At 40.5% G+C, this 24,318-nt stretch overlaps 2 protein-coding genes across 3 annotated transcripts in view; both read left to right on the top strand.

Annotated features, from left to right (window-relative positions):
* Positions 1 to 23,892, top strand: part of pdcl (phosducin-like) — a 104,355-nt gene extending 80,463 nt beyond the window's left edge. The window contains exons 2-5 of one of the 2 annotated variants that reach the window (XM_084047573.1): positions 13,862 to 15,764; positions 18,353 to 18,532; positions 20,185 to 20,366; positions 21,567 to 23,892. In XM_084047573.1, the coding sequence (XP_083903699.1) occupies positions 18,358 to 18,532; positions 20,185 to 20,366; positions 21,567 to 22,127 (918 nt within the window). In that variant the 5' untranslated portion in view covers positions 13,862 to 15,764; positions 18,353 to 18,357 and the 3' untranslated portion in view covers positions 22,128 to 23,892. Of the gene's footprint in view, positions 1 to 13,482; positions 15,765 to 18,352; positions 18,533 to 20,184; positions 20,367 to 21,566 lie in introns of those variants that run through there. The other variant, XM_084047572.1, reaches the window with a different exon arrangement.
* LOC311038169 (prostaglandin G/H synthase 1-like) lies at positions 279 to 13,336 on the top strand. The gene is made up of 11 exons (XM_084047541.1): positions 279 to 521; positions 619 to 699; positions 3,643 to 3,759; positions 4,891 to 5,031; positions 5,815 to 5,958; positions 6,731 to 6,912; positions 8,438 to 8,521; positions 9,349 to 9,595; positions 10,981 to 11,267; positions 11,796 to 11,943; positions 12,896 to 13,336. Exons 1-11 carry the CDS (start codon positions 515 to 517, stop codon positions 13,243 to 13,245), a joined length of 1,788 nt encoding a protein of 595 aa, XP_083903667.1. The 5' UTR covers positions 279 to 514; the 3' UTR covers positions 13,246 to 13,336.
* Positions 23,893 to 24,318: the final 426 nt, after the last annotated feature.

The following is a 24,318-nucleotide window of genomic DNA, read 5'->3' as shown; positions in this document are numbered from 1 at the left end:
AGCTCCAGGATAAATCTTTTGACAGTTTTAATGCATTGGTTCTCAACAGAGGGGTCCGGGACCCCTAAGGGGGTCCTCAGAGTTACTACAGGGGGTCCACCAAATCTTTGTATGATTTTTAGTACATTAAACCACTTCAACCAAGACCCCTTGGTTTCATGTTTCATGCGACGGTGGAGTTCGGCCAACAGGGGGCGACGAAGACGTTAGAATGTTACCATGTCCCATTCAGTCAGTGGTGAGCCTGCTGAGTGTGTTTATGTCTGTGATCCTCAGCTCTCTCTCGTCCATGGGTCGCAGCAGTGGGAGAAAGAAGAGATAAGAAGTACTTGTCGCTTCATGAAGCAGCCAGTTTACATTCCCTCTTACATACAGGAGTAGTACCGTAGTCTTCTCCTCCAGTCAGTCCACCTATTGACACAGGATGTGCAGATTCCACATGGCTGCACCTTTTAAACTAGTCTAGTTTCAGGACCAGGAATGATTGTTAGGCTACTGAACCTTGACTGCTATAATGAGATGTAAGTATTCATGAACTTTATGCTTTATGTCTTTTTAATTTTGTTTTTTTTAATTTGTGTTACTGAAATGTAAACATGTTCCTCTGTCTATGTGAAGCCTCCTTCCTAGGATCACTATGTGTTCTTTTGCTTTTGCGAGCGCCTCTATGCTGCAGTGATGAAGTCACCTCCAATACAGGTATGTACTCATTGAGAAAGTTGCTTTATATTATATGAAACGTGTACCTGATTAATTCCATTCAGGCCGGATATTCAGAAGTTTTACATAGGCTACTCTAAATATTTATTATAGATGCATAGCACGCCTCTTGCACTGAAAAGTTGCTTTTCCATACAGTACTTTATCAAACCTTTTAATTTCAAGGATCCCCAGTTTGACCACCTATGTAACTCAAAGTTACATTACATTTAGATTACAGTCATTTAGGAGACGCTTTTATCCAAAGCGACTTACAATAAGTGCATTCAACATACAGTAGGTAGGGAACGAAACTACTAATCACCAGAAGCATTAAGTGCATTCTCTTCTAAAACAAGCAACCAAGCGTATACCTAGTGCTAAAGTAAAAGTGCAATATATCTAACTACTTTCATAAACAGATGAGACAAAATAGGAGAATCAAATGAGCAAGAGCTAAAACAAATAAGTGTATAGAATAAACAAGATCCAATAAAACAAGAGTTCGTACAACTAGTTAACAAGTACAGTTGGCAAGGCGAAGAGGAAGGATAGTGTTTCCTGAAGAGGTGGGTTTTCAGCCTGCGGTGAAAGATGGGCAGTGACTGTGTTACAGAGTTACAGAGACAAACGTGTAAGGGTCCATCTGGTCCCTAACAATCAATAGTATCAATAGGACCCCTGGGGGGCTCTGGACCACACCTTTAAGACCAGTGCTTTATTCCACCTAAGCTCTACTCACTGTATTCCTTGTCATTCATTCTGTAGAACTTTAGGCTACACGTGTAGGCGCGTGTGCTGTGTGTGTGTGTGTGTGTGTGTGTGTGTGTGTGTGTGTGTGTGTGTGTGTGTGTGTGTGTGTGTGTGTGTGTGTGTGTGTGTGTGTGTGTGTGTGTGTGTGTGTGTGTGTGTGTGTGTGTGTGTGTGTGTGAGAGAGAGAGAGATAGAGAGAGAGCAAGCATGCTTGTTAAAATGTGCATCCATGAACTGCATTTCTCCAGATGTTTCAGTGAGCTAGTCTAGTCTTGTGCATTCTTTTATAGGATTCCTCCAAATTGCCAAGTGAAGACTAGCCTGGGGTCATTATTAGCGTTAACAGAACAGAACAGTCCGTCTTGACCTGCGGCGAAGGCGAATCTCAATCAAGTTTATTCTAAGGACTCACTTTAGAAAATGATGTGAAGGGATGCCAGAATAGCCTGCTTAATATTAGGCAATATTGAACAGTGAAGGGATAATTGTTACGCCACAAAGTACTTATTTTCAGTAGAATTTGTGCCAATGAGTCACACCTGTAGGATTCCTTCTTCTTTCTTCTTGCAATAATTAACTTTGCAGGAAGGTTTTCATTTGTGAGCGCTAAGCTTAACCACTTAAACCCTATACTTAGTTGACTCAAGGCCCCCAGGAGTCTATACCTCGCTCTACACCAAAATTCTTTGCCGGAAATAGCCGATCTACAAGCTCACAGCGCATTGCGTTGCGACAATTGTGAATCTGCTATTTGTTTAGTGAATGTTCACCTCAGAATAGGGGCGCTATAGGGTTCAGCTCAAGTGCATAAGGATCTGCTGAGATAGATGGTAAGCTGACCTGTTGTTTACAAAACATTTCCGTAACCATGGAAAGCTTTATGTTCTGCAGACCGGAAAAGACATGTCCTGACCTGCACGAGGGTGATGCTTTTCGGGGAAAGACCTCCTAACCTAACCCATTGCATGGGTTTTGTAATCTGCACAGTCAGTTGGTTCCTAAATGCAGTATTTACAGTAATTAGACTAGATTACCCCATTCACCACACACAACATAACATCCCCATCTGTAATGCCACACCCTGATTTATTGTGTAATGTTACAAATTTCATTTGTGCAAAAACATACATACATATTTTGACTTGAGCAATGACACAGACCTAACCACAAACCTAATTTACACAAGAGAGGGTTTCACCTCCCCCCCCCACTCCAATTGATATGGACATATCCTATTTTTTGCATTTATTCACCATATCTAATTTTAGATACCTCGCTCTCCTTTGATTTACTGTTTCACTTGGTCTAGGTGTGTGAGATAGAACGAGAGAAGGGGGAGAGGGGAGAGAGAGAGAGAGGGGGCGAGAGAGAGAGTGAACAAAGATCCCTTTGTTTGGTTATTATTTGTTAACCTTGTGTTGCTAGGATGCTTGTTCGTACAAGTTTACTGACATGAATCCTCACATACATGACATGAGGCTCTTCGTGTTCCCACCAAAGTGTTAAGTCTCGATGTATGTTAGTTACTATGATACATGTTTCTGATCATTTAAATTCTGTTCAATAATGATCTGACAGGAAGTTATTTTGTGTGTGTGTGTGTGCGTGCGTGCGTGCGTGCGTGCGTGCGTTCGTGTGTGTGCGTGTGTGTGGGGGATATTATTATCTGCCTCACATCACTTTAGACCTGGCATCCATATTTGGGCATGTCATTACTAATAATGATAATTATACATTTTATTTGTAATGCACTTTTCATTCACAAGGAATCTCAGAGTACCACATGGTAAAACAAATCATCAATCATATAAATAAAATAAAAAAGCAGGGTTTAAAAACAGATGCGACTAAATAACAGTTCAACACGACAATGCCCTCTGAAACAAAAACGTTTTCAGGCCTATTTTAAAAGAGTCTGTGGTGCTCTCAGGTCAATAGGAAGGCTGCTACTATTGCTGTAGAGGCAAAAACCTTCAAAACCTTTTCATTAAAAAATAAAAAATAAAAAATAAATACCAGACCTGCAAGCTCACAATGTGTCGCATCATGACAAGTACATACTGTAGGGTTTAAATGGTTAAGAAGTGAAAGTAGGATCGTAACGTAAGACGTGCACAGTTTATAGAGTTTCAGCCTTGGAATGTTTCAACTCTCATTGACCGAGCTTGTTTTTCTTGTTTTCCTTTCCAGCGAACCCTTGCTGTCATTTCCCCTGTCAGCACTGGGGAGTGTGCGTACGATACGGTCTAGACCGATATGAGTGTGACTGCACTCGTACCGGTTACCATGGTGAAAACTGCACTATCCGTGAGTCCAATTTCCTTGCGGGATCAAGTCACATATCCTTTATTAAATGTATACATTGAGAGGAATGCTAAATATTGTTGCTATTTCCTTTCACATTGGACATACATGTCTAGTCAAAGAAACACACATCTGAGGTCAGGGAACATTGCATGATCAACAAATAGGAAGATATACTGCATGTATCTTGTTTGTTTATTTGTTTATTCATGATGCATCTATGTATACTGGCATAATTGTATTGCTGTTGTGATAAGACAAATACAAATATGTTTGATAACAAACATATAGGTGTGAATGTTTGGAATATTGGAAGCTACAGTGTTTGGAAGAGAAAACCAATGGCACCCTTTTATCTACTACATATTTACAGTGTAGTGTCTAATTCTAAGGGTCTGCTTCATATTAACAAGTATCAGCGACGCAATTCATATTCAAATGTGAAATAGTTGTCCCCTAATTTACGCAATTACATCACCCTCACTAAGTTGAATTCAACCAACTGTGACTGAAAACAATAGAAAAGAATGTGGAATGTGGAGTTCATAGGCCAAACACAATGAATGAACGAATGAACGTGAATGAATGAGTCAATTGAAAACTGGGTGATACATTTATCATTTTTTATTTCCAGCATAGGAGTGGCCTGGTTGAACTAAAATGACTTGAAGCTAAACGTGTTTCATGAAACAGAATCCACTCTCAAGATTATTTTCTAAAGGCGTACCTTAACCCATTCAATCCGGGGACGCATCCGTGTCATTTTTAGATTTATTTGGCTATTCAAAAATAGCAGATTTACTAGCTCATAGAGCGGCACCGAGTGCCGCGCTACGAGCTTGTAGATCTGCTATTTTTGGAAAAATCTTGAACATTTGTGCGAATATATATATATATTTTGAAAGTGAACATTTGTAACTCAAATCTTTGCTTCTTTAGAAGACAAATGTCTTCTAAATCCTAACAGTTTTTCCCCCCCTTTTTTAAACATATGTTGCTATTTATATATCAGTGATTCTCAAACCTTTTCATGTCAAGGACCCCCAAAATTATATGTATTAGCATATACTTATCCATTATAAACAAAAACAGTAAAACATGATTATGTCATTATGCATTGTTGTGCATCCTCAGCGGAGTTCTGGTCCAGTGTGAAGCAGCTGGTGAAACCCAGTCCTGACGCTCTCCATTACTTCCTGACCCATTTCAAGTGGTTCTGGGACGTCATCAACCGCACCTTCCTCCGGGACGTTCTAATGCGGCTCGTCCTGACAGGTCCACGATATATTATTATCACTTACATGTAGTTTGAATACATCTTTATTGCCTCCTTTTATCTCCAATGTCCAAATCGTTATGCTTGATTTAGGGTACAGTTTGATTGATTGATTGAATACTTTATTAGACAGAAATGTAAACAGCATGGGGTACAGTCAGACATTTGAGCTAAAAGGATAACACAACAAAAGTTGTTTCCATTGTGGTCCTATGTATTAATGTCAAAATAAACACAAATTTACAAGGGCTAGTTCACCCCAAAACATCACTTTTTTTCTATTGATTAGTCACCCCATGGAGACTTGGATTCATGGATATTTTTTTGTTTTTGTCGTATTCCTAAGCCAATGATTGTATGACCAGATATGCAGCGGTTCCGGTAGGAGAAAATATCCATGAATTCAAGTCTCCATGGGGTGACTAATCGATAGAAAAAAATGACATTTACAATGACATGTACAGTCACACATGGACGACTAAAACAGCCGTGTCCCGTTCACTTCCATTCTACGAGAGCGAAGGGATAGAGCGTCTGGTTGCGGTGCATTGGTGCGCCACGTGCCATCTCGTGGAGTTCAACTTTGATGAACGTTTGATGCGTTTGATAGCTCGGCACGCGTTGGCCACTCCCCCGCCATTGTGCATGTGTGACCATACCCATATACTTTGCTGTATATGCCGCTGTCACTGGCAACAAAGTATGAATCAGGCTTCATTCAAGGGCCTAATCCTAAAAACTTACCTTATGTACAAACCTGTTGTTTGATGTGTTTTTTACAGCTAGGTCCAACTTGATCCCCAGCCCTCCTACGTTCAACTCTAAGTACGGGTACCTAAGCTGGGAATCTTACTACAATGTGAGCTACTACACTCGTATCCTACCGCCTGTACCCGAGGACTGCCCTACTCCTATGGGGGTCAAAGGTTAGGCATCTTTATGTCATGTCATCAATGAATAGAACCATGTTTTTATTAACCACTTTCAACCTGGTGTCCCCCTGTTAGGCATGTCATTAGGCAAAACATTTAAAAACATTTAAAAAATAGCTAAAAATAGCTTGCGTGTCTGCTATTTTCACTTTTCTTTGTACAATGAAGACAGAAAATACTGTGTTTTGTAGAACTCATAATATTAGGATGCAGACGTGTGCAACATAATGAATAATCTTTCTGCTGGCACAACTTACTCCTGTGTTTTATAAATTGAGACTGAATGTTTCACAATTGTGACATGACATCATTGTTGACCTTGAAGAGTGCACTGGTACGCTCTACTGTGTAAGCTGTATCAGCCTGTTTTGACAAATACACACACTAACAGTGTTTCCCAAACAATGTGTCGGGACCCATTTTGGGTTTTTTATGGGTTGTGTGAGTTAATATCACCTTTTTCCTACAGTATTACATTTTCCACACACAAAACTAGTAATAATAATAATAATCCAAACATTTTCAGATTAAAAAAAAATCCAAACATTTTACAAAAGATTTTCAGAGATAAAAAAAAACTTTTCAGATCAGCTATTTTCGCTATTTGTTTTAAACGGCCTGATCTATTAATTCATAATGTTGGGTCCCAGGGAGACACCACCATTTATCTTCTGGTGTCTCGAGCTGACATGTCTTCTGAACCCCTGGACCAGATGTCAGTCTCGTATACATTTAACGTGAGTTATGCTGTGAATGTGTGTTCAAGGCAAGGCTGCTCTGCCCAGCCCTGAGCTGCTGGTGGAGAAGCTGCTGTTGAGACGGACCTTCAGACCAGACCCCCAGGGCAGCAACCTCATGTTTGCCTTCTTCGCGCAGCACTTCACTCACCAGTTCTTTAAGACGCACAACAGCATGGGCTTGGGCTATACCAAGGCTTTAGCACATGGGGTTTGTTTTTATTTACTTTTTTTTTGTTTGTCTCACAAAGGAGATGGTGATAACTCACCAAAATTGAACAATGTTCATGTCTGAAATCACCAGTGGTGGAAAAAGTACTCACATTCTATACTTAAGTAAAAGTACCAATATTACTGTCCAATATAGAAATACTCTAAGACTTTTTCTCAAGTAAAAGTCTGGAATGCAAAATTTACTTGAGTAAAAGTACAAATGTATTGGCATCAAAATGTATCAAAAAGTACAAAAATGTTTGAAAATAGCAGATCTACAAGCTCACACGCGATGTGACGCGTTGTGAGCTTGTAGATCGGCTATTTTCAAATAACCTAGGTATAAAATAAGGCTGAAGTGGTTAATGTATGTTTTATAATAGAATAATGTATATCTGAAAAGTAACTTGTAACTAAAGTTTTCAAATAATTGTAGTGGAGTAAAAGTGCAATATTTGCCTCTGAGATGTTGTGGAGTAGAAGTTAAAGTGCTGCAAATGGGAAATACTCCAGTAAAGTAAAAAATCCTCAAAAGTGCAGTACTTGAGTATATGTAGTATGTACTTAGTTACTTTACACCACTGGAAATCACATACTACTATGTATTATGCCAAATTAGTATGTGGGACTATTTAGTATGTTCGAAAGCTTAGCGGCTACTCAATAGTATGTGAAATCCGACATTTGAGAAATATTACGGTATTACAGTATGCAATACTGGACACTATAGTATACATGTCCCACAATGCAGTGCGGTAGCTGTGAGGACCCTATGGTGAGGACATGGACAACAGTGGTTGACCAACCCGATCGCCAGAGGAAACGTTCTCATTGAACGTTTTTCAACGTTTCTCAAAATCCGTGCATAGACTACTGGAAAACCACAAATTCCGTGCATAGCCGCCTCACATCTCCCCCATTGTGACTAAACCATTTCGGAGCCGCGCAGTCTCAAGGGAATTGTCGCCGTGTGAAGGACCACCGAGCGAGCTAAAGCGAGCGAGTTGCCGTCCTGAACATTGCAACATTCCCTTGAGCCTACTCAGCGGCGTTTGAGTTACGTACCGATAGGCACAGAATCGTACATTTTGTTGTGGGGACTGCTCTACTTCCTGGTTTTTCCGGGTTGCGACTGGTTACGCCAGTCTCCCCGTACATATGCACGGAATTTGAGTGTTTCTAGGCGACTATGCACGGAATGACGTGCACAAATCCGTGCAATGTATACTAATTCTCTGGCGATCAGGCTGGGTTGACACAACGCTTTTTATTATTCATCTATAGTACCTCTGCTTTGTCACAAGATGGGGCAATTTCCTAACATTCTGTGTGATCCGATGCTTTCTGAAAGGAACCATTGTGTAAGCACTCAAAATTATGTTGAAAAAAATTGTGATTAGTATGTAAGCATGTGATTTCGGACATATTATTTAATAACTGTTGTAGCCACGCACCCATCCACTCCCCTGTTCATGTGACGTAACATCTGTGTTTCTCTGTATAAACGTGTCGTTGGCGTCCAGGTGGATGCAGGTCACATCTATGGAGATAATCTGGCCCGTCAGCTCAACCTGAGACTTCACAGAGATGGGAAACTGAAGTACCAGGTGAGATGTTCAACTCTGGACTAAGATCATTTTCCATTGCAACACTTGGAATGGCACAAAGCAACACTTTATTATGTATTATTATTTAATCAAAACATGCCTTATTATCATTTGTTTTATACTTAGTGGTTCACAAAGTGTGGTTCGGGGACCCCCAGGGGGGTCCCCAGATAAATGATTGATAGTTAAGAACCAAATGGATCCTTACAGGTCTGTAACTCTGAGAGTGCACAAATGCACCCTTGTGGGTCCATTCGGTGCCATTTGTACACTGTCAGAGTTATGGGGGTCTGTGGGCTAATGCACACCAAAACTGGGAGTCCTTGAAATTAAAATGTTTGACAGCCACTGACTTAAAGCTCTATATTCTGATAGTAATCATTGCTATAGAGTGTTTGTTCAGTAAAAGGAGTCTCCCATGTCTCTCCAGCTCTTTATTAAACGTGTTCTTTATTAAAGTGCTCTCTCCTGATTGGCTTAAATGTTGTCACCTACCTGAAAATGTAGTATATTCTGTTTACTAAAGAGCTGGAGATACCCCTGTGACTGAACAAACATCCTGTAGCAATGATTACTATCAGAATATAATACTTTAACCATTTTAACAAAAAAGAAGAAAATACCAAAACATATCACTCACCCTACCTTTAAAGTACATATATTTGCCCAAAACTGTCCCCTCTATAAGGACAGAGCTGGGCAGCATAAATTCAACATTTATCAAGGTGTTCATTGATACAGTATGTAGGATGATCGACGTCATTGATGTTACTGCAAGAGGGGAGAGCTCATTTAAAATTTAGTGTTACATTTTTGTCTCCCATCAGTTAATTGACGGAGAGATGTACCCTCCTCTAGTGGCCGACGCCCCGGTTAAGATGAGCTACCCCCCGGGCACCCCTCCAGAGAAGCAGCTGGCTATCGGTCAGGAGGTGTTCGGCCTCCTGCCGGGCCTGGGCCTGTACGCTACGCTGTGGCTGAGGGAACACAACCGGGTGTGTGGCATCCTGAAGACAGAACATCCCACATGGGACGACGACCAGATCTTCCAGACCACACGCCTCATCATCATCGGTGAGCTGGCCAGCGATATGAATGTACGCTAGTGTTGATTTTGACAGCAAATTTTGATTCAGTTTTAACCATAGTTTTTTTAATCAAATTCCATTTAGTTTTAGTCCTATTTTAGTCATCTGAGATGTTTTACTGTAGGTTTTAAAAAGGTAGTCGACAAACATTTTTCGTCATAGTTTTAGTCGACGAAATCAAAACTGACGCTGTGTATCAGCTATGTTTTGTCAAATACACAGCCTAGATCAGTGATTCCCAACTTGTGAGCCCCGGCCCACAGGTACTTTTTACCTTTTGGCAGGGCCAGTCTAACCCACTAAACAGAATAAGCATTTTGTATAGGGCCCCGTGATTGGTTTGGGGGCCCCTCCCCCCAAAATAATAATATTTATTTATGTATTTATTTTGCCAATGGGTTAATAATATACAGTACACACAAACATAATGATTAAATGTAGTATGTGTTGCTCCTACCTGGTATGATTTACTTTTTAATAGTGTGATATATATAATTCCAACCTTTTAACCACTTAAACCCTATTGTCACTATTTTTGGGCATGACGTTCTGCTAAAATAGGCAAAAAAAGAGTAGATGTACAAAACCTGCAACACGTTGCTTTTTTTCAGGAAAGAGATTTTGTGTACAGGAAAAAAATAACGACCCCTGGGGAACCCTGGTCAACTAAGTATTTAGGGTTTAAGTGGTTAAGTGGTTGATATTGTGACACGTTTTGATATTACTTTTGTATTCCTCTGGGGCTTGGGAGTAGTTTTCCACCAAAAAAAAAAAGTTTTTTTGCTTAGGGCCCGGGAAACCTCGGGGCCGACACTACATGAAGCATAGCGTTAGTTCATGGACACGGAAGTCTTGCACGCCTCAGCTGTAATCGGCTGTCAGTCAGCTGATGTTGAACATCAGCCTCCTATTCCCCATTCACATCTCTGCTGGTCATTACGTCACACATTCATACTCCAATCAGAGCTCACGCATTAACAAGGAGGTCCCTTTAAATACGGCTTCGTATTCACTAGGTCTCTGCTTGTCTTGCTGCCTGCTTCACTGCTGCTTATCTGCCTCCTCCACCCCAGCCTCCACCTTTTGATCAGAGTCTGACATAGGCTCAAATACTTGTGATATCATATCTGCTAAATCACACTAATATATCAATGCATTGCTTATTGTTTGATAATTGTATCCCTGTATGTTTTTGCTTAACATTCCCTGATTTTGCTTAGCATGATGCTTGGACAAAATTCAGGGAATATCTCCAAGAGCGGAGCCTTTAACGCCAAGCTTAACTGTATTCCATTTGTTGCAATAAATGGTTAAATGTACTTTGACGTGAGTGTTCCTGACTGAATTAAGTTTTGTTTGTTTTCACCGCAGGTGAGACGATACGCATTGTGATCGAGGAGTATGTTCAGCATCTGAGCGGCTACCTGCTGCAGTTAAAGTTTGATCCATCGCTGCTCTTCAACTCACAGTTCCAGTACAGCAATCGCATCGCTCTGGAGTTCAGCCAGCTCTACCACTGGCATCCCTTGATGCCCGACAGCTTTCTCATCGACGGGGACGAGCTCTCCTATGAACAATTTATCTTTAATACTTCTGTTGTCACACATTATGGCGTGGAGAAATTGGTGGACGCCTTCTCACGACAAGTTGCTGGCCAGGTAACAGAAATATATTACACACATTAGAAGCTCATTTACCCTATAATCTGATTGGTATATGGTATTTAGCTGAGAGATGTATGAACATTTTGAACATCAGTCTGGTGAATCGATAAGCAAATAATTGGCAAATATTGGCCATTATTTGATTATTTGATCGATATCGGCAATTATGCAGCCGATGTGTCTCAATATTTAACCACATTCAACCTGGTGTCCCTATTTTGGTGTCCCTATTTTTCCCCCCAGAAATAGCAGATCTACAAGCTCACAACGCTTTGCATTGTGATACTTTGTGAGCTTGTGGATCAGCTATTTAAAGACAACTTTAATAGGGCTTAAGTGGTTATATAAAATAGAGTTTAAAATATACATAATATACACTTAATTTAAAATTATTTTTTATTCATTTGATCAAATATGAATTTGTCAAATTGATTTCAAAATGTTGCACTTTTTTTTTGCATCACACCGAAAAATCTGACATGTTTGAAGATGTTTCAGTGACTCTTAACGTATGTTCCACAGGTAGGCGGGGCCAACAACATGCACGCTGTGGTGACCAGAGTTGCTGTTAAAACCATCAAAGAATCCAGGCATCTTCGTATCCAGTCCTTCAACGAGTACAGAAAACGCTTCAATCTTCAGCCTTACACATCTTTCTCACAATTCACAGGTAGGAGTAAAAATGCTTCTGTACTCCCACTCCCACTCCCACTCCCTGTATTTCATCACATCACACTATTCATATAGTTGATGCCTTTTATTTGCGACGAAAAATCTACCTTGTTCCAAAAACATTTAGCATCGCTTTATCGTTGTAATATTTGCGTTCTCTATAAATGCACTGATGACGCAAACACCAGTTCTAAAAAATATATTTTTGTGGTGAATTAGTCGCACAAAAACAATGTCCCTGGTGTGTAAGAACATGTAGATGACCTGTAGACGGGAACATCAACCAGAACATACTGCATATTCATGGAATAACCTCTGATCCAGGCTGATGTTCATGATATTTGCTCACTGGTAACAATGGAAGAACATTTTAATCTTACATTTGCCTTACTTTCTGATGTATACAAGAACAGTAGTTTGGCTTTCGGGCATAAACCTTGCATCTCCATATTTTATATTTTTTTCCATAAACATTTGTAACTCAAATCTTTGCTTCTGGGGGATCCCTGAGGATTTGCACAAATGTTCAAGTTTTTTCAAAAATGGCAGATCTACAAGCTGTGAGTGCCGCGCTATGAGCTTGAAGATCTGCTATTTTTGAATGGCCAAAGAAATCTGAAATGACAGAGATGCGTCCCCGGATTGAATGGGTTAAAATGGTTGTATTCTTATGATCGATTAGATTGATTGGTGTGGGTATGTAGTGTGTGTCATCTGTGTCACTTTAGATTTCTTTGGCTATTCAAAAATAGCAGACATACAAGCTCATAGCGCGGCACCGAGTGCCGCGCTATGAGCTTGTAGATCTGCTATTTTTGAAAAATCTTGAAAACAATTTTTTTTAGATTTTTTTCAAAAAACTGTTAGGATTTAGATTTTTTTAAAGAATCGCCTCAGGTCTTAATGGGTTGAATCACACCTCTCTGTCTCCGGTGGTGAATGTTTTGCAGGCGAGGAGGAGGCCGCAGCTGAACTGGAGGACATGTACGGAGACATCGACGCTCTGGAATTCTACCCCGGCCTGCTCCTGGAACGGACGCGGTCGGGCGCCATATTCGGAGAGAGCATGGTGGAGATGGGGGCCCCCTTCTCTCTGAAAGGCCTGTTAGGAAATCCCATATGTTCCCCAGAGTACTGGAAGCCGAGCACTTTTGGAGGCCAAGTAGGATTTGATCTGGTCCAGTCGGCCTCGTTGAAGAAGCTGGTCTGCCTCAACACCAGGACGTGTCCCCCTCACGTGGCGTTCCGTGTGCCCGAAGGGACGAGTGCTCCGAACGGACATACGGGAGATGAGCTATGACACACAGGACGCCCAAATCCCACATTTCTGGCCTATCCAGACTGGAATCAACATTTGTTACATGAAGTCTGAACAGCAAAAAGAAGAAAAACGTAAACACATGGAAACAGATTTTTGCGAATCAGCTTTGAACCACCTTCCTAGAATCCTAGGTGGTTTGAAATGTGCAGTGGTGGAAGAAGTACTCAGATATTTTACTTAAGTAAAAGTAGGAAAAACCACAATATAAAAATACTCTGTCACAAGTAAAAGGCCTGTGGTCAAAATGTTACTTGAGTAAAAGTACAAAAGTATTGCCATCAAACTATGCTTTAGGTACCAAAAGTAAAAGTTATAACATTTTTGAAAATAGCAGATCTAAGCAAATAGCCTATGTATAAAATAGGACTGACGTGGTTAATGTGTGTTTTATAATATAATAATTCATATCTGCAAAGTAACTAGTAACTTAAGTTTTCAAATTATTGTAGTGGAGTAAAAGTACAATATTTACCTCTGAGATGTAGTGGAGTAGAAGTAAAAGTATTGAAATTTGGAAATACTCAAGTACTGTATAATTGTACAGTACTTGAGTAAATGTACTTAGTTACTTTACACCACTGGAAATGTGATTCAGATCTGATTTCTAAAGATGTGTGTCTCAGTCTGGAGACAATCGGACACTGAAGCTTGATTTATACTTGGTTGTACGTCGGTGTTATACTGCTTGACGAAAATAGACAATCTACAATCTCATAGACATCATGTTGGGCTTTTGGACCGACTGCTAGAACAGTAGGTTCTCAAAATGGGGTCCGGAGTAAAAGAGTTGGAGGTCTGAAACTTTGATAGTGTACAAATGGAACACTCTTCGGGTTAGATTAACACTGAGGACTTTACAGTGTAGATTAGGGTCTCAGAATTTAAACTGGGGGTTCTTGAAATGAAAAGGGATGAGAATCACTGTGTTAGAATGGTCCAATCTGCTGCTAACACATTCATGTTTACACAGACCGCTAGAATGATGACCACATAGTGTTGTGCTGCCTGCTTATTGGACCAACTTGACCTCAATGTGAAATCACACGCTCGCCCACACACACATGCGCCCACACACACACACACACACACACACACACACACACACACACACACACACACACACTCTCTCTCAATCTCTCTCTCACTCACACAAACAAACAAACAAACAAACAAACAAACAAACAAACAGACAGACAGTAGGTTCTTTAATAACGATGTGGAAATTAAACATGTTTTTAAAATGCTAATAAAATATAATGTATATAGTCCATGTAAACTGGAAAATGGTACACGTATATGGAATTCTTACTTGGTCAAAAATGTAATCCAATCCAATCCACTTTATTTATATAGCACATTTTACAACTTTTTCAGGGTTACCAAAGTTCTGTACAGAAAATCAAAAAAACAAATACACTGGGAAAGCTAAAAACACAGAAACAACAGCAAAACATACAGCAAAAAAATATGTATATAAGTAAATAATAAATAGTAATAAATAGTAATAGTAATAATAGTTATAATAATAATGAATTAGGGACATATCGGAATTTTTATATTAAGTAAAGATTGAGATTAAACAAAGCAAATTATGAATCCTGAACATGGCTATCAGACTCTCATAGTGCTATCTAGTGGAGGACAATGGGAGTTTCATTCACATTTCAGCACCTCCCAAACGAGGCACAACCCTCTTCACGTGATTGGCGCGTTGTGCTGTCTGTCACGCAACGCTGGGACGGTGATTGGGTGAGGGGTGGGACCTCTTTGTTGTCAGGAAGAGACGATAAGAAAGGCTGATCTACAGTGTTGCCATGTCCGCTTATTATAAGCGACGTTGGGCTTGTTTTGCTGAGAAGTTGCTTGTAAATATTGGTTAGTTGCGGCGGGTTGCGTTTTTTTGGGGGGTTTGTTTATAAAGTGTAGTTTTTTATTTTGTTGTTTGAATACTTTATTAGGCTTTATTAAGCCCTTTGTACTCAATTCATAGTGACATTAAATGACAGTCTATGCAGAACATCATAAGAACAGTTTAAAAACAGTTTTTTTTGTTGTCGTTTAAAAACCAGTGGTTCTAAATCAAACATTTTCAAAATGAATATGAATTTGTCCACACGGACCCCTATCTGAAAATATTTTATACCAGGGACCCCATTCAAGATTTGTGTTAAAATGTTGTTGTTGTTTTTTCATTTTTCACATTGTCTTCAAAAAAAAAAAAAAAAATAGCAGATCCACAAGCTTGTAGATCTGCTATTTTCAAATATCTGGTGTATGAAATTATGATACAAAATGATGATGGGTTTTAATGTGCTCGTGTGGCCATGCAGCACTCGCTTCATTTGGGCTTGTTTTCCTAGACCTGGTTGCTTATTTCTCTCACATAATCTGGCAACACTGAAGGCTGATCCACTATATTTACTAGATCCACACAGACAGTTGATCTAGTCTGCTAGTCTTTGCTGCTGTTCGTCATCTCTGGTGAAATAAACTACAAGGTAAGATCAACAAACATGTTAGTAGATAATATGGTGATTATTAGAATCCATACTGTACGTGGATGGATATTCAAGGTTTTATGAATGACATCACAGACAGGCCCTATGGGGAAATATAATGACACGGAATTAGCACGTTAGCTTAGCATTAGCTTGTTGCTAACGATAGCATCTCTGTAGATTCGGTCCTCTTCTTGACCTACATTTTAACCAGTGGTGTGTAAAGTAACTAAGTACATTTACTCAAGTATTCTACATAAGTGCAATTTTTAGGTATTTGTATTACTCTACTGGACTAGTATATCCAGTTTTCAGTACATCAACTTCTACTCCACTACATCTCAGAGGCAAATATTGTACTTTTACTCCACTACAATTATTTGACAGCTTTTGTCACTAGTTACTTTGTAGATTTGTATTATTATTATTATTACAAAACATACATTAGCCATTTACACCCTATATACATTTCAGCCATTTGAAAACAGCAGATCTACAGCATTGTGAGCTTGTAGATCTGCTATTTTCGCTATTAAGTCGTTAACAAACCTAATTGGATTGCAGGTTGTAATGTGGGGTCTTTGTCTAACAGACAACTAACAGAAGCAGAGGAGTCATTATTACTGTTAAAACATTCATTATTACTGTGAAAACATTCATTATTACTTTTAAAACATTCATTGTTACTGTTAAAACATTAAAACATTCATTATTACTGTGAAAACAGCAACACACTGAGTTTGATATTGATTATATTTGGTGTTACAACAACAGTTGTGTTTTATGGTGTAATAATAATAATGATTGTGTTTATGGTGTAATAGCACTAATTGCGTGTGGTGTAATAATAATTGTTTGGTGTAATAATAATTGTGTTTGGTCTAAAAAATAATTGGTGTAATAATATTTTTTTAGTCTAATAATAATTGTTTGGTCTAATGCTGGCTGGTTACGGTTCTACGTATAGGTTTAGATATGTTACGTGCCAACGCTACCCTTGTACTCGCTTAATTCAAATCAAATTGTTCAAATATTATAATTATCCAGCTCTGATCCATCTGTGAGCACTAAGTGGTGTTTTTGGTGTAAATATCACCAAACACCCACACCGGCTGTTTATGGTGAAGAGATTTGATGAAGACATTAAAAAGCGGTCTGAGTTGGAGTCCAGTAAGTCTGATTTCAAGTGATTCATATTGATCCTGTACTAGTTTTAATACTTAGCCTGTACTTGTTCTCTACCCTGACCAGGGTAGCAGCAGTGGCTCAGAGCCTCTGCCTGATGGCCAAAAGCATACTATCTCTCCTTTAGGCTAGTGGTTAGGATGTTTGCTTTGTTTCCACCCAGGAGACCCGGGTTAGAATCCTGGGGCGTTACGCCTATATCTCTTTTGTTTCATCCATTCGGTGTTGCTATGACGGATGAATGTTTACCTCAGAAAATCAATCAATTAATCAATCAAAGTCTGGCCCGGACTGCTGGCGTAGTGGTCTGGGCACCTAGGCGGCACTGCAGCCTGACAGTGTGTCGTGGGTTCGAATCCTGATCCCGATGACCTTTGCTGCGTGTCACTCCCCGTCTCTCTATCCCCATTTCCTGTCAATATAGTATCAATAAAGGCATAACCCTCCCCCTCCCCCAAATATCTTAAATTCAAATCAAAAATCAAAGTCAACTGACAAAAGATCCATTATTGTTGTTTGTTATTGTTCATCCTAGTTTATATGAAACCTGTTGTTTATGTTATTGTTCATCCTAGTTTATGAAACCGGCCGTGGCAGCTGCCAGCCTGGTTAGCCACACTTGACTGACCATGTTGACCAGCCATTTAATCTGTTTAAAACTCTAAATGACATTAATCTGTGTGGTTTGAGTGGTTGATAAAACAATGGAGCTCGTGGCCTCATTCATTGTCCACAAGAATAGATGATCTGCTTTGGGTTTATGCAAATCAGGATGCTCTGCTATTGTTTTTTTTTTAGTTGGCTCATGGCAAGTGGTGGTTTGTTTGTGCATAAGCATTTAAAAACATATTGGGTTACTATTTAGTTCAGAAACCTTGTATCTCCAACCATTTTTTTCCCTGTAAATTACACAAGACTAAGACAACTACACAAGAGTGTCTCACAAAAGTAGTGAAATGCGTTGTGAGCTTGTAGAGTGGCTATTTTCACTATTTTAAAATGTTTTTTAAATCATAAAAAAGGGGAACGGCTTTGGACATGCAAGGTTTCCACCCTTGCATGTCCAGGAGTCTGTCTGTCCTTTGCATATCTTGGACTGTTCATCTGTGTTGTTGTTGTTGTTTTGCTGAGAAGTGAAGTCTGTTCTCCAGAACCGGCCCGCTCCCAACGGGCACACGTTCTTAGTGGCTGCCACAACCCAAACGTGCACTGCACTAGTGTAATATAATTATAAGAATAAACCTGTGACTTGTATCTGTATCTGTTTAACACCCAATACTAATACTTGAAGCAATAATGTTACTATGTCTACAGACAGACCTATTATTTCATGAGTAGCATCAGTCTAACTGTGACATATATCTCTCTCTCTCTCTCTCTCTCTCTGTGTCTCTGGTGAGCAGTAGTCATGACGACGCTGGATGACAAGCTCCTGGGAGAGAAGTTGCAGTACTATTACAGCAGCAGTGAAGATGAAGGCAGTGACGGTGAAGATGAGGAGGGGGAGAGCAAGACCATCCGGAACCCCGATGTCCTGGAGCCTGAAATAGATTACAGCCCAGATGGAAGTGCTGTCAACACAGGTATCGGACACACCTGGTTCTCAAAGTCGAGTTGCTGGGCACCACCGGGGACCCTTGCGTGTCTGTAACTCTGAGAGTGTACAAATGGAGGTTCCATTTGGTTCCATTTTGTATCTTCTCAAGAGATGACTAAACACTAGGGTTGTCCGATATTGGCTTTTTTACCGATAACCGATATACCGATATTGTCCAACTCTTAATTACCGATACCGATATCAACCGATACCGATATATGCGGGGATTATTGTGATTAGGGTAAGCTCAAATTTCATATCACACATACCATATACAGTAAGAACTCCTGTAACTTATTTATAAAGCAAAAAACAAAAAAACAAACAAAAAAAAAAATTCAAAAACCGATACCGATATTTTCCCGATATCAATTTTTATGCTAATATCGGGAGGCCGATAATATCGGACATCCCTACTAAACACTGTAGATTGGTGTCCCGGAGTTTAAATAATTGTATCAAATGGGGTTCTGTTTGCCTAATGCAGTGGTTCTCAACCTGTGGGTCATTTTAGGGGAGAGAACAACTTAAGTGAAGTGACAACTTAAGGACTTTTAAGACCTTTTTAATACCAAAAAAGAAAGAAAGAAAAGAAAAAAGAGCACTACTGCATCAAAAGTAATCAACTGTATAGCATAGTACACTATAAAAACTGGTCAAACTTTGGCCAAATTGTCAAATAATATAAGGAGGATGAGGCAAACATTTTGAGAATAGACGATCTACAAGCCGATCACATAGCCGATCACACAACTCCTCGCAAAAGCGAGGCGTTGTTAGCTTGTAGATCGGCTATTTTCACAATATTTATCTGTGGAACTGAAAATGTAATGCCTCAACTCCTTCATTCCAAGTGCTTGTCAGGGCGGGGGGTCCCCAGTTCAAATATGATTATTTTGGGGGTCCCCAGTTCAAATATAATCATTTTGGGGGGTCACGGCCAGAAAAGGTCATTTACAATGGATGAATGTCTGCTGTGACGCATATCAAAATGACCAATACAATGAATTAACAGCATAAAACATGAGGGTTCACACAATAGGCCTACGTGAACTGTATACAATTGCAGATAGTAGTCTAGTGACATAGTGAGAACAACAACATTATAAATGAATCATTTAACTGATAGTATCAATCGATTACAACTTTTCGGTCAAACGGTTAATCATCAGCATCCCTACAGTACATGCTCACAAACTCTGTCTCACACATCAATGTACATATCCTACTATAATTCTAGTAACCTCTGTGTGTCCGTGTGTCCGTTTGTTTGTTTGTTTGTTAGTAGTGCTGTCACAACCCGGTTCTCCGCACTGGCTGGAGCAATTGCTCTGATTTTGCACACAGCCATTGACCATTACCATTTGAACGCAACTGTGGAGCCCGTTTTTCAATTCCATCAAATCTCAGCTTCTTATTAGCGTTTATGTGTCAAACAATGTCGCCGCCCGGGTTGCCAGATCATGTGCGCATATCCCCCCACGGCTGCGTCGACCGGGTATGGTCTAGTTCATATAAATGTATGAAGCAGACCCATCCTAAACATTTCTTTGTATTTTCTATTGTTTTCTTGTGGATACAAATCTTTTGTATACACGTACAGCCTTCTGGTGGTGACGGTTGTCATTTTGTGTTCAGGACCAAAGGGTGTGATCAATGACTGGAGGAAATACAAACAGCTGGAGGTAGAGCAGCGACAGGAGCAGAAGAACGAGATGGAGAGGCTGATCAAGAAGCTGTCCATGACCTGTCGCTCTGACCTGGACGCAGAAGCAGACAAACTGAAGCAGAAAGAGCTGCAGGACAAGATCAAAGGCAAAGTAAGCCAAACCGCTCGCACACACAGCACAATCCTGAGTATTCGTTTAACTATTGAGAGTTTTTACACACCAGGACCCAGTTGCACCACCTCACACTAAGTTCAAACTTAGCCTAGTTATAACTTAAATGGCTTTTAAAAAAAAAAAACATTTAGACCGGGAAAGTATCTGTCATTTTTAGATTTATTTGGCTATTTTTAAAAAAATCGTGAAAATGCGTGCAAATCTTTAAATATATATTTATACTTAAAAATTTGTAACATATTTTTGTTCCAGGGACCCCCAGTCGTTTGAGGCAAAAAAAACAATGCATCCACATCACAAAAAAAGAATTGGCACTGATCGATCCGGCAGTTTGTGGGATTAGCTCCGGACACACACAGACCCTCTTATGGCTGGCATCCTACTGAGCCAAAATGGCAGTCATTGCATGATCAATTCATGTGCGAACTAATATTACATTCAAAAGTGTTAGCGTTTTTTTTGTAGGCACTGCCTTGGGTGAGGGGGCTTTGTGTGCTAAAACATATCGACACATTTTGTGCTAGTTCAGTGGATCTGTTAATTAGCATGCAACCCTCTAACATCTACAACCCTTTTATTTAGAATGCCACTGGATTTAAACGTGTCCTCAGTTTGCAAAGAAATGTTTATACTACATTGACCATTTTAATATACAGTGGAGTATGCAGAACTGTTTTGATAGCTCATTTTTATATAGAGATTGGCCAATTTAGAGCTTTCAAAAACGGCTTTGGTGAAGGAGAGGTAGATGTGATCTCTAGCACGTTGGTTCTCAAAGTGGGGTCCGGGGACCCCCAGGGGTCCTTGGGCGGGGTACCAGGGCGTCCCCAGCAAAGTTGGTTAATAAAGCGTCACAATCATTTTAACCCCTTTATCCATATTTTATACTTTGGCTATTCAAAAATAGCAGATCTACAAGCTCATAGCGCGGCACAAGCTTGTAGATCTGCTATTTTTGAAAGCATTTATGCAAATCTTTGAATATATACATTTTTTGTGAACACTTTTAACTTGAATCTTTGCTTCTGTGTGGTCCCTGGAACAAAATATTTTTAGATGGGGGGGTCTGCGACCGAATACATGTCATTTTGGGGATCCTTGACATGAAAAGGTTTGAGAACCACTGCTGTAGCACATGTAATACAAACCATCCAAAACCCTCTTCCTCTCACACAGATGACGATGCAGGAATACAACATGCTCCAGGAGGACCAGGACGACGAGGACTTCCTGCAGCACTACCGCATGCAGCGCATCGAGCAGATGCGCCGGCAGCTCTGCCAGGGCAAGCGCTTCGAGCGCGTCTTCGAGCTGGGCAGCGGCGAGGAGTTCCTGGAGGCCATGGACAAGGAGGACCCGAGCACGCTGGTCATGATCCACATCTACGAGCCGGGCATCCCGGGCTGCGAGGCCATGAGCGGCAGCCTGCTCTGCCTGGCCCAGGAGTACCCGCTGGTCAAGTTCTGCGGCGTGCGCAGCTCGGCCATCAGCACCAGCGACCTGTTCCGGGGCAGCGCCCTGCCCGCCCTGCTGGTCTACAAAGGCGGGGACCTGATAGGCAACTTCGTGCGCGTCACCGACCAGCTAGGGGAGGACTTCTTCGCCGTGGACCTGGAGGCCCTGCTGCAGGAGTACGGCCTGCTGCCGGACAAGTCCGCCTTCGCCCCAAAGACTATCCGCAACGGAGCCATCGTTCAGAACGAGAGCGACGAGGACTCTGACCTTGATATAGACTAGAGCTGCTGCGTTATATAATAACACTTCATGCACAGGAAGCACACGTATACATAGTACATACACATAGTCTGCATGGACTATTAGACACCTTTTTATGTAGGGGAAAAAAAAACAAAAAAGTGAAGACTCGGGCAGGGTTGAAGCTTTGCATGTGTTTACTCGCATATCATCATACAGTACACAAACGGTTACAAAACTAGACACTATGCACACACACCGACGTACACACCACCACCAACCGTGAGGGCTTTCACCGAGACCTCATCATTCCATGTGACCACGATCTATTCCTAACGTGATGTGCTTTTTTTTCCTCCTTCTTTTCCATATCTGTAACATAAAGCCTGAGTTATGTTTAGTTGCATGATGCTGGTGTCGTCACAACAAAAATTGCCACGAGAGAAATAAAAAGTTAACCCCTTAAGACCTGAGGCGGCTTCTAAACATTTTTTTAATCCAAACAGTTTTTCTGAAAAAAAATAAAAAAATAAATCACGATTTTTCAAAAATAGCAGATCTACAAGCTCATAGCGCGGCACTCGGTGCCGCGCTATGAGCTTGTAGATCTGCTATTTTTGAATAGCCAAAGAAATCTAAAGTGACACAGATGCGTGTAGGTAAACTAATCTTCAGCAAACTAAACGCAGCAAATTGGAAATGTGCCCACGTTTTGTCTTTCTGACAAGAAGGAAGTGGTGGTCTTCATTCCTGGGGAGGGACACAACCCAGGAGCAGCACAACATGGTGCCGGTGGAAGGTGGCAGGACCACGTGACGGGGACCTTCCAGGTGTCAAACCGTGGTCAGAGGCAAATATGACGGTGAAGAAAAAAAACAATAGGTTCCCTCCTCCTGTGCAGTGTCGGCTCGTTTCGACTACAAGAACTCGCCGTACCGTGTCGTGCAGTGTAACACATTTCACGGGGTTTGTTTTGGGTTTGTTTCCATACGCTACAGCTCTGTTTCAGATAAGGGTTTCTCAGGCTCTGATTTGGGCCATCCGAACCCCGAGCTTTTACTTTAAAAAATGTTCCCAAAAAAGTGAAAATGGCCCATCTGCAGGCTCTATTCACCACGGTGCCATTCTTTGTGAGCTTGTAGATCGGCTCCCTTTTTTTAATTAGTTTTTTATGACGTACGTCCCCTTCCGGGGTGGTGTTTGTTAAAATGAAAACGTAAACAAAGCAATCGGGAGAACTTGAGGGGTTCTGGAAAGTTTCAGGTTGTGGAAGATTCTGGGTTACCCTTCGTAGCTGGAAAGTCATTAGGGCTATTATTGCGCAAAGTTTCAAAATGATAGGCTACTGCAATTCAAAATGTGGTTTTCCTTAGTCGGAGGAGGCAAGGATTCCAATATTACTAGGTGCTCTGGCAAGAACTCCGGTTTCTTGTTGGCCACCGAACAATTTCACTGCTCAAACTATCCCATGTTGTAGGATATTCTTCCTGATTTTTCAAAGACACAACACCGGCATGCAACTAAGTATAACTCAGACTTAATACAACTTAGGAGAACCTATTGCCACGCATAATGAGAACTATTCGGTTTGTTTAGTTGGAGCCATGTCAGATTACAACTATTTATTCTTTAATTGTGGAAAAGCACTTTTGTTTTTTCTGTTTCTTGCGTGTTCATGATCATAATTGTGTTTGAGCCTTTAGAGCATGACATGTCCTGTCCCACATGTCGTTTTTGTTAGTTTTATATCTTTTCTAAATGTGTGTCCATTGGAAACCTGTAGAGAAAATAAACCAGATGATTTGAATCATTGTCTGTCTTCTTTCTTGGGTGGGGAAGGCAAAGATCTTCTAGAAACCATTAACAACCTTTGAGACATTTTCATACAATTAACTGCTTTAACCCTGGGGTCCCTATTTTGGGCATGATGTCAAAGCACATCTTTCTGTTTTTTGTTTAATTCTTGTTTGGTGTTTGTTGCAACAAACACATGAAATGGAAGTGTTTGGATTCCATTTATGTTTTTTTTTACTATCCCCGAGAATAGCTCAAAACAAAACAGAAGTGTGGAGCTCAACCTTTAGTTGATCATTGATTTGATAAGTGTAAAATGTGACAGTCCAAACGATAAATGAAATGTGCTTCATGAGAAAAATGGTAAATTAAATTACTTAAGCTAAAACTAAACATCTCTCTGTTTGCTTTCAATGAAAGTGTACACACACACACACAC

This window comes from Gymnoscopelus microlampas (genome assembly GCF_963454915.1).
Source record: "Gymnoscopelus microlampas genome assembly, chromosome: 21".
Taxonomy (NCBI): domain Eukaryota; kingdom Metazoa; phylum Chordata; class Actinopteri; order Myctophiformes; family Myctophidae; genus Gymnoscopelus; species Gymnoscopelus microlampas.
The sequence above is the reverse complement of the archived record's forward strand: the minus strand, read 5'-3'. Positions and strand labels throughout refer to the sequence as shown.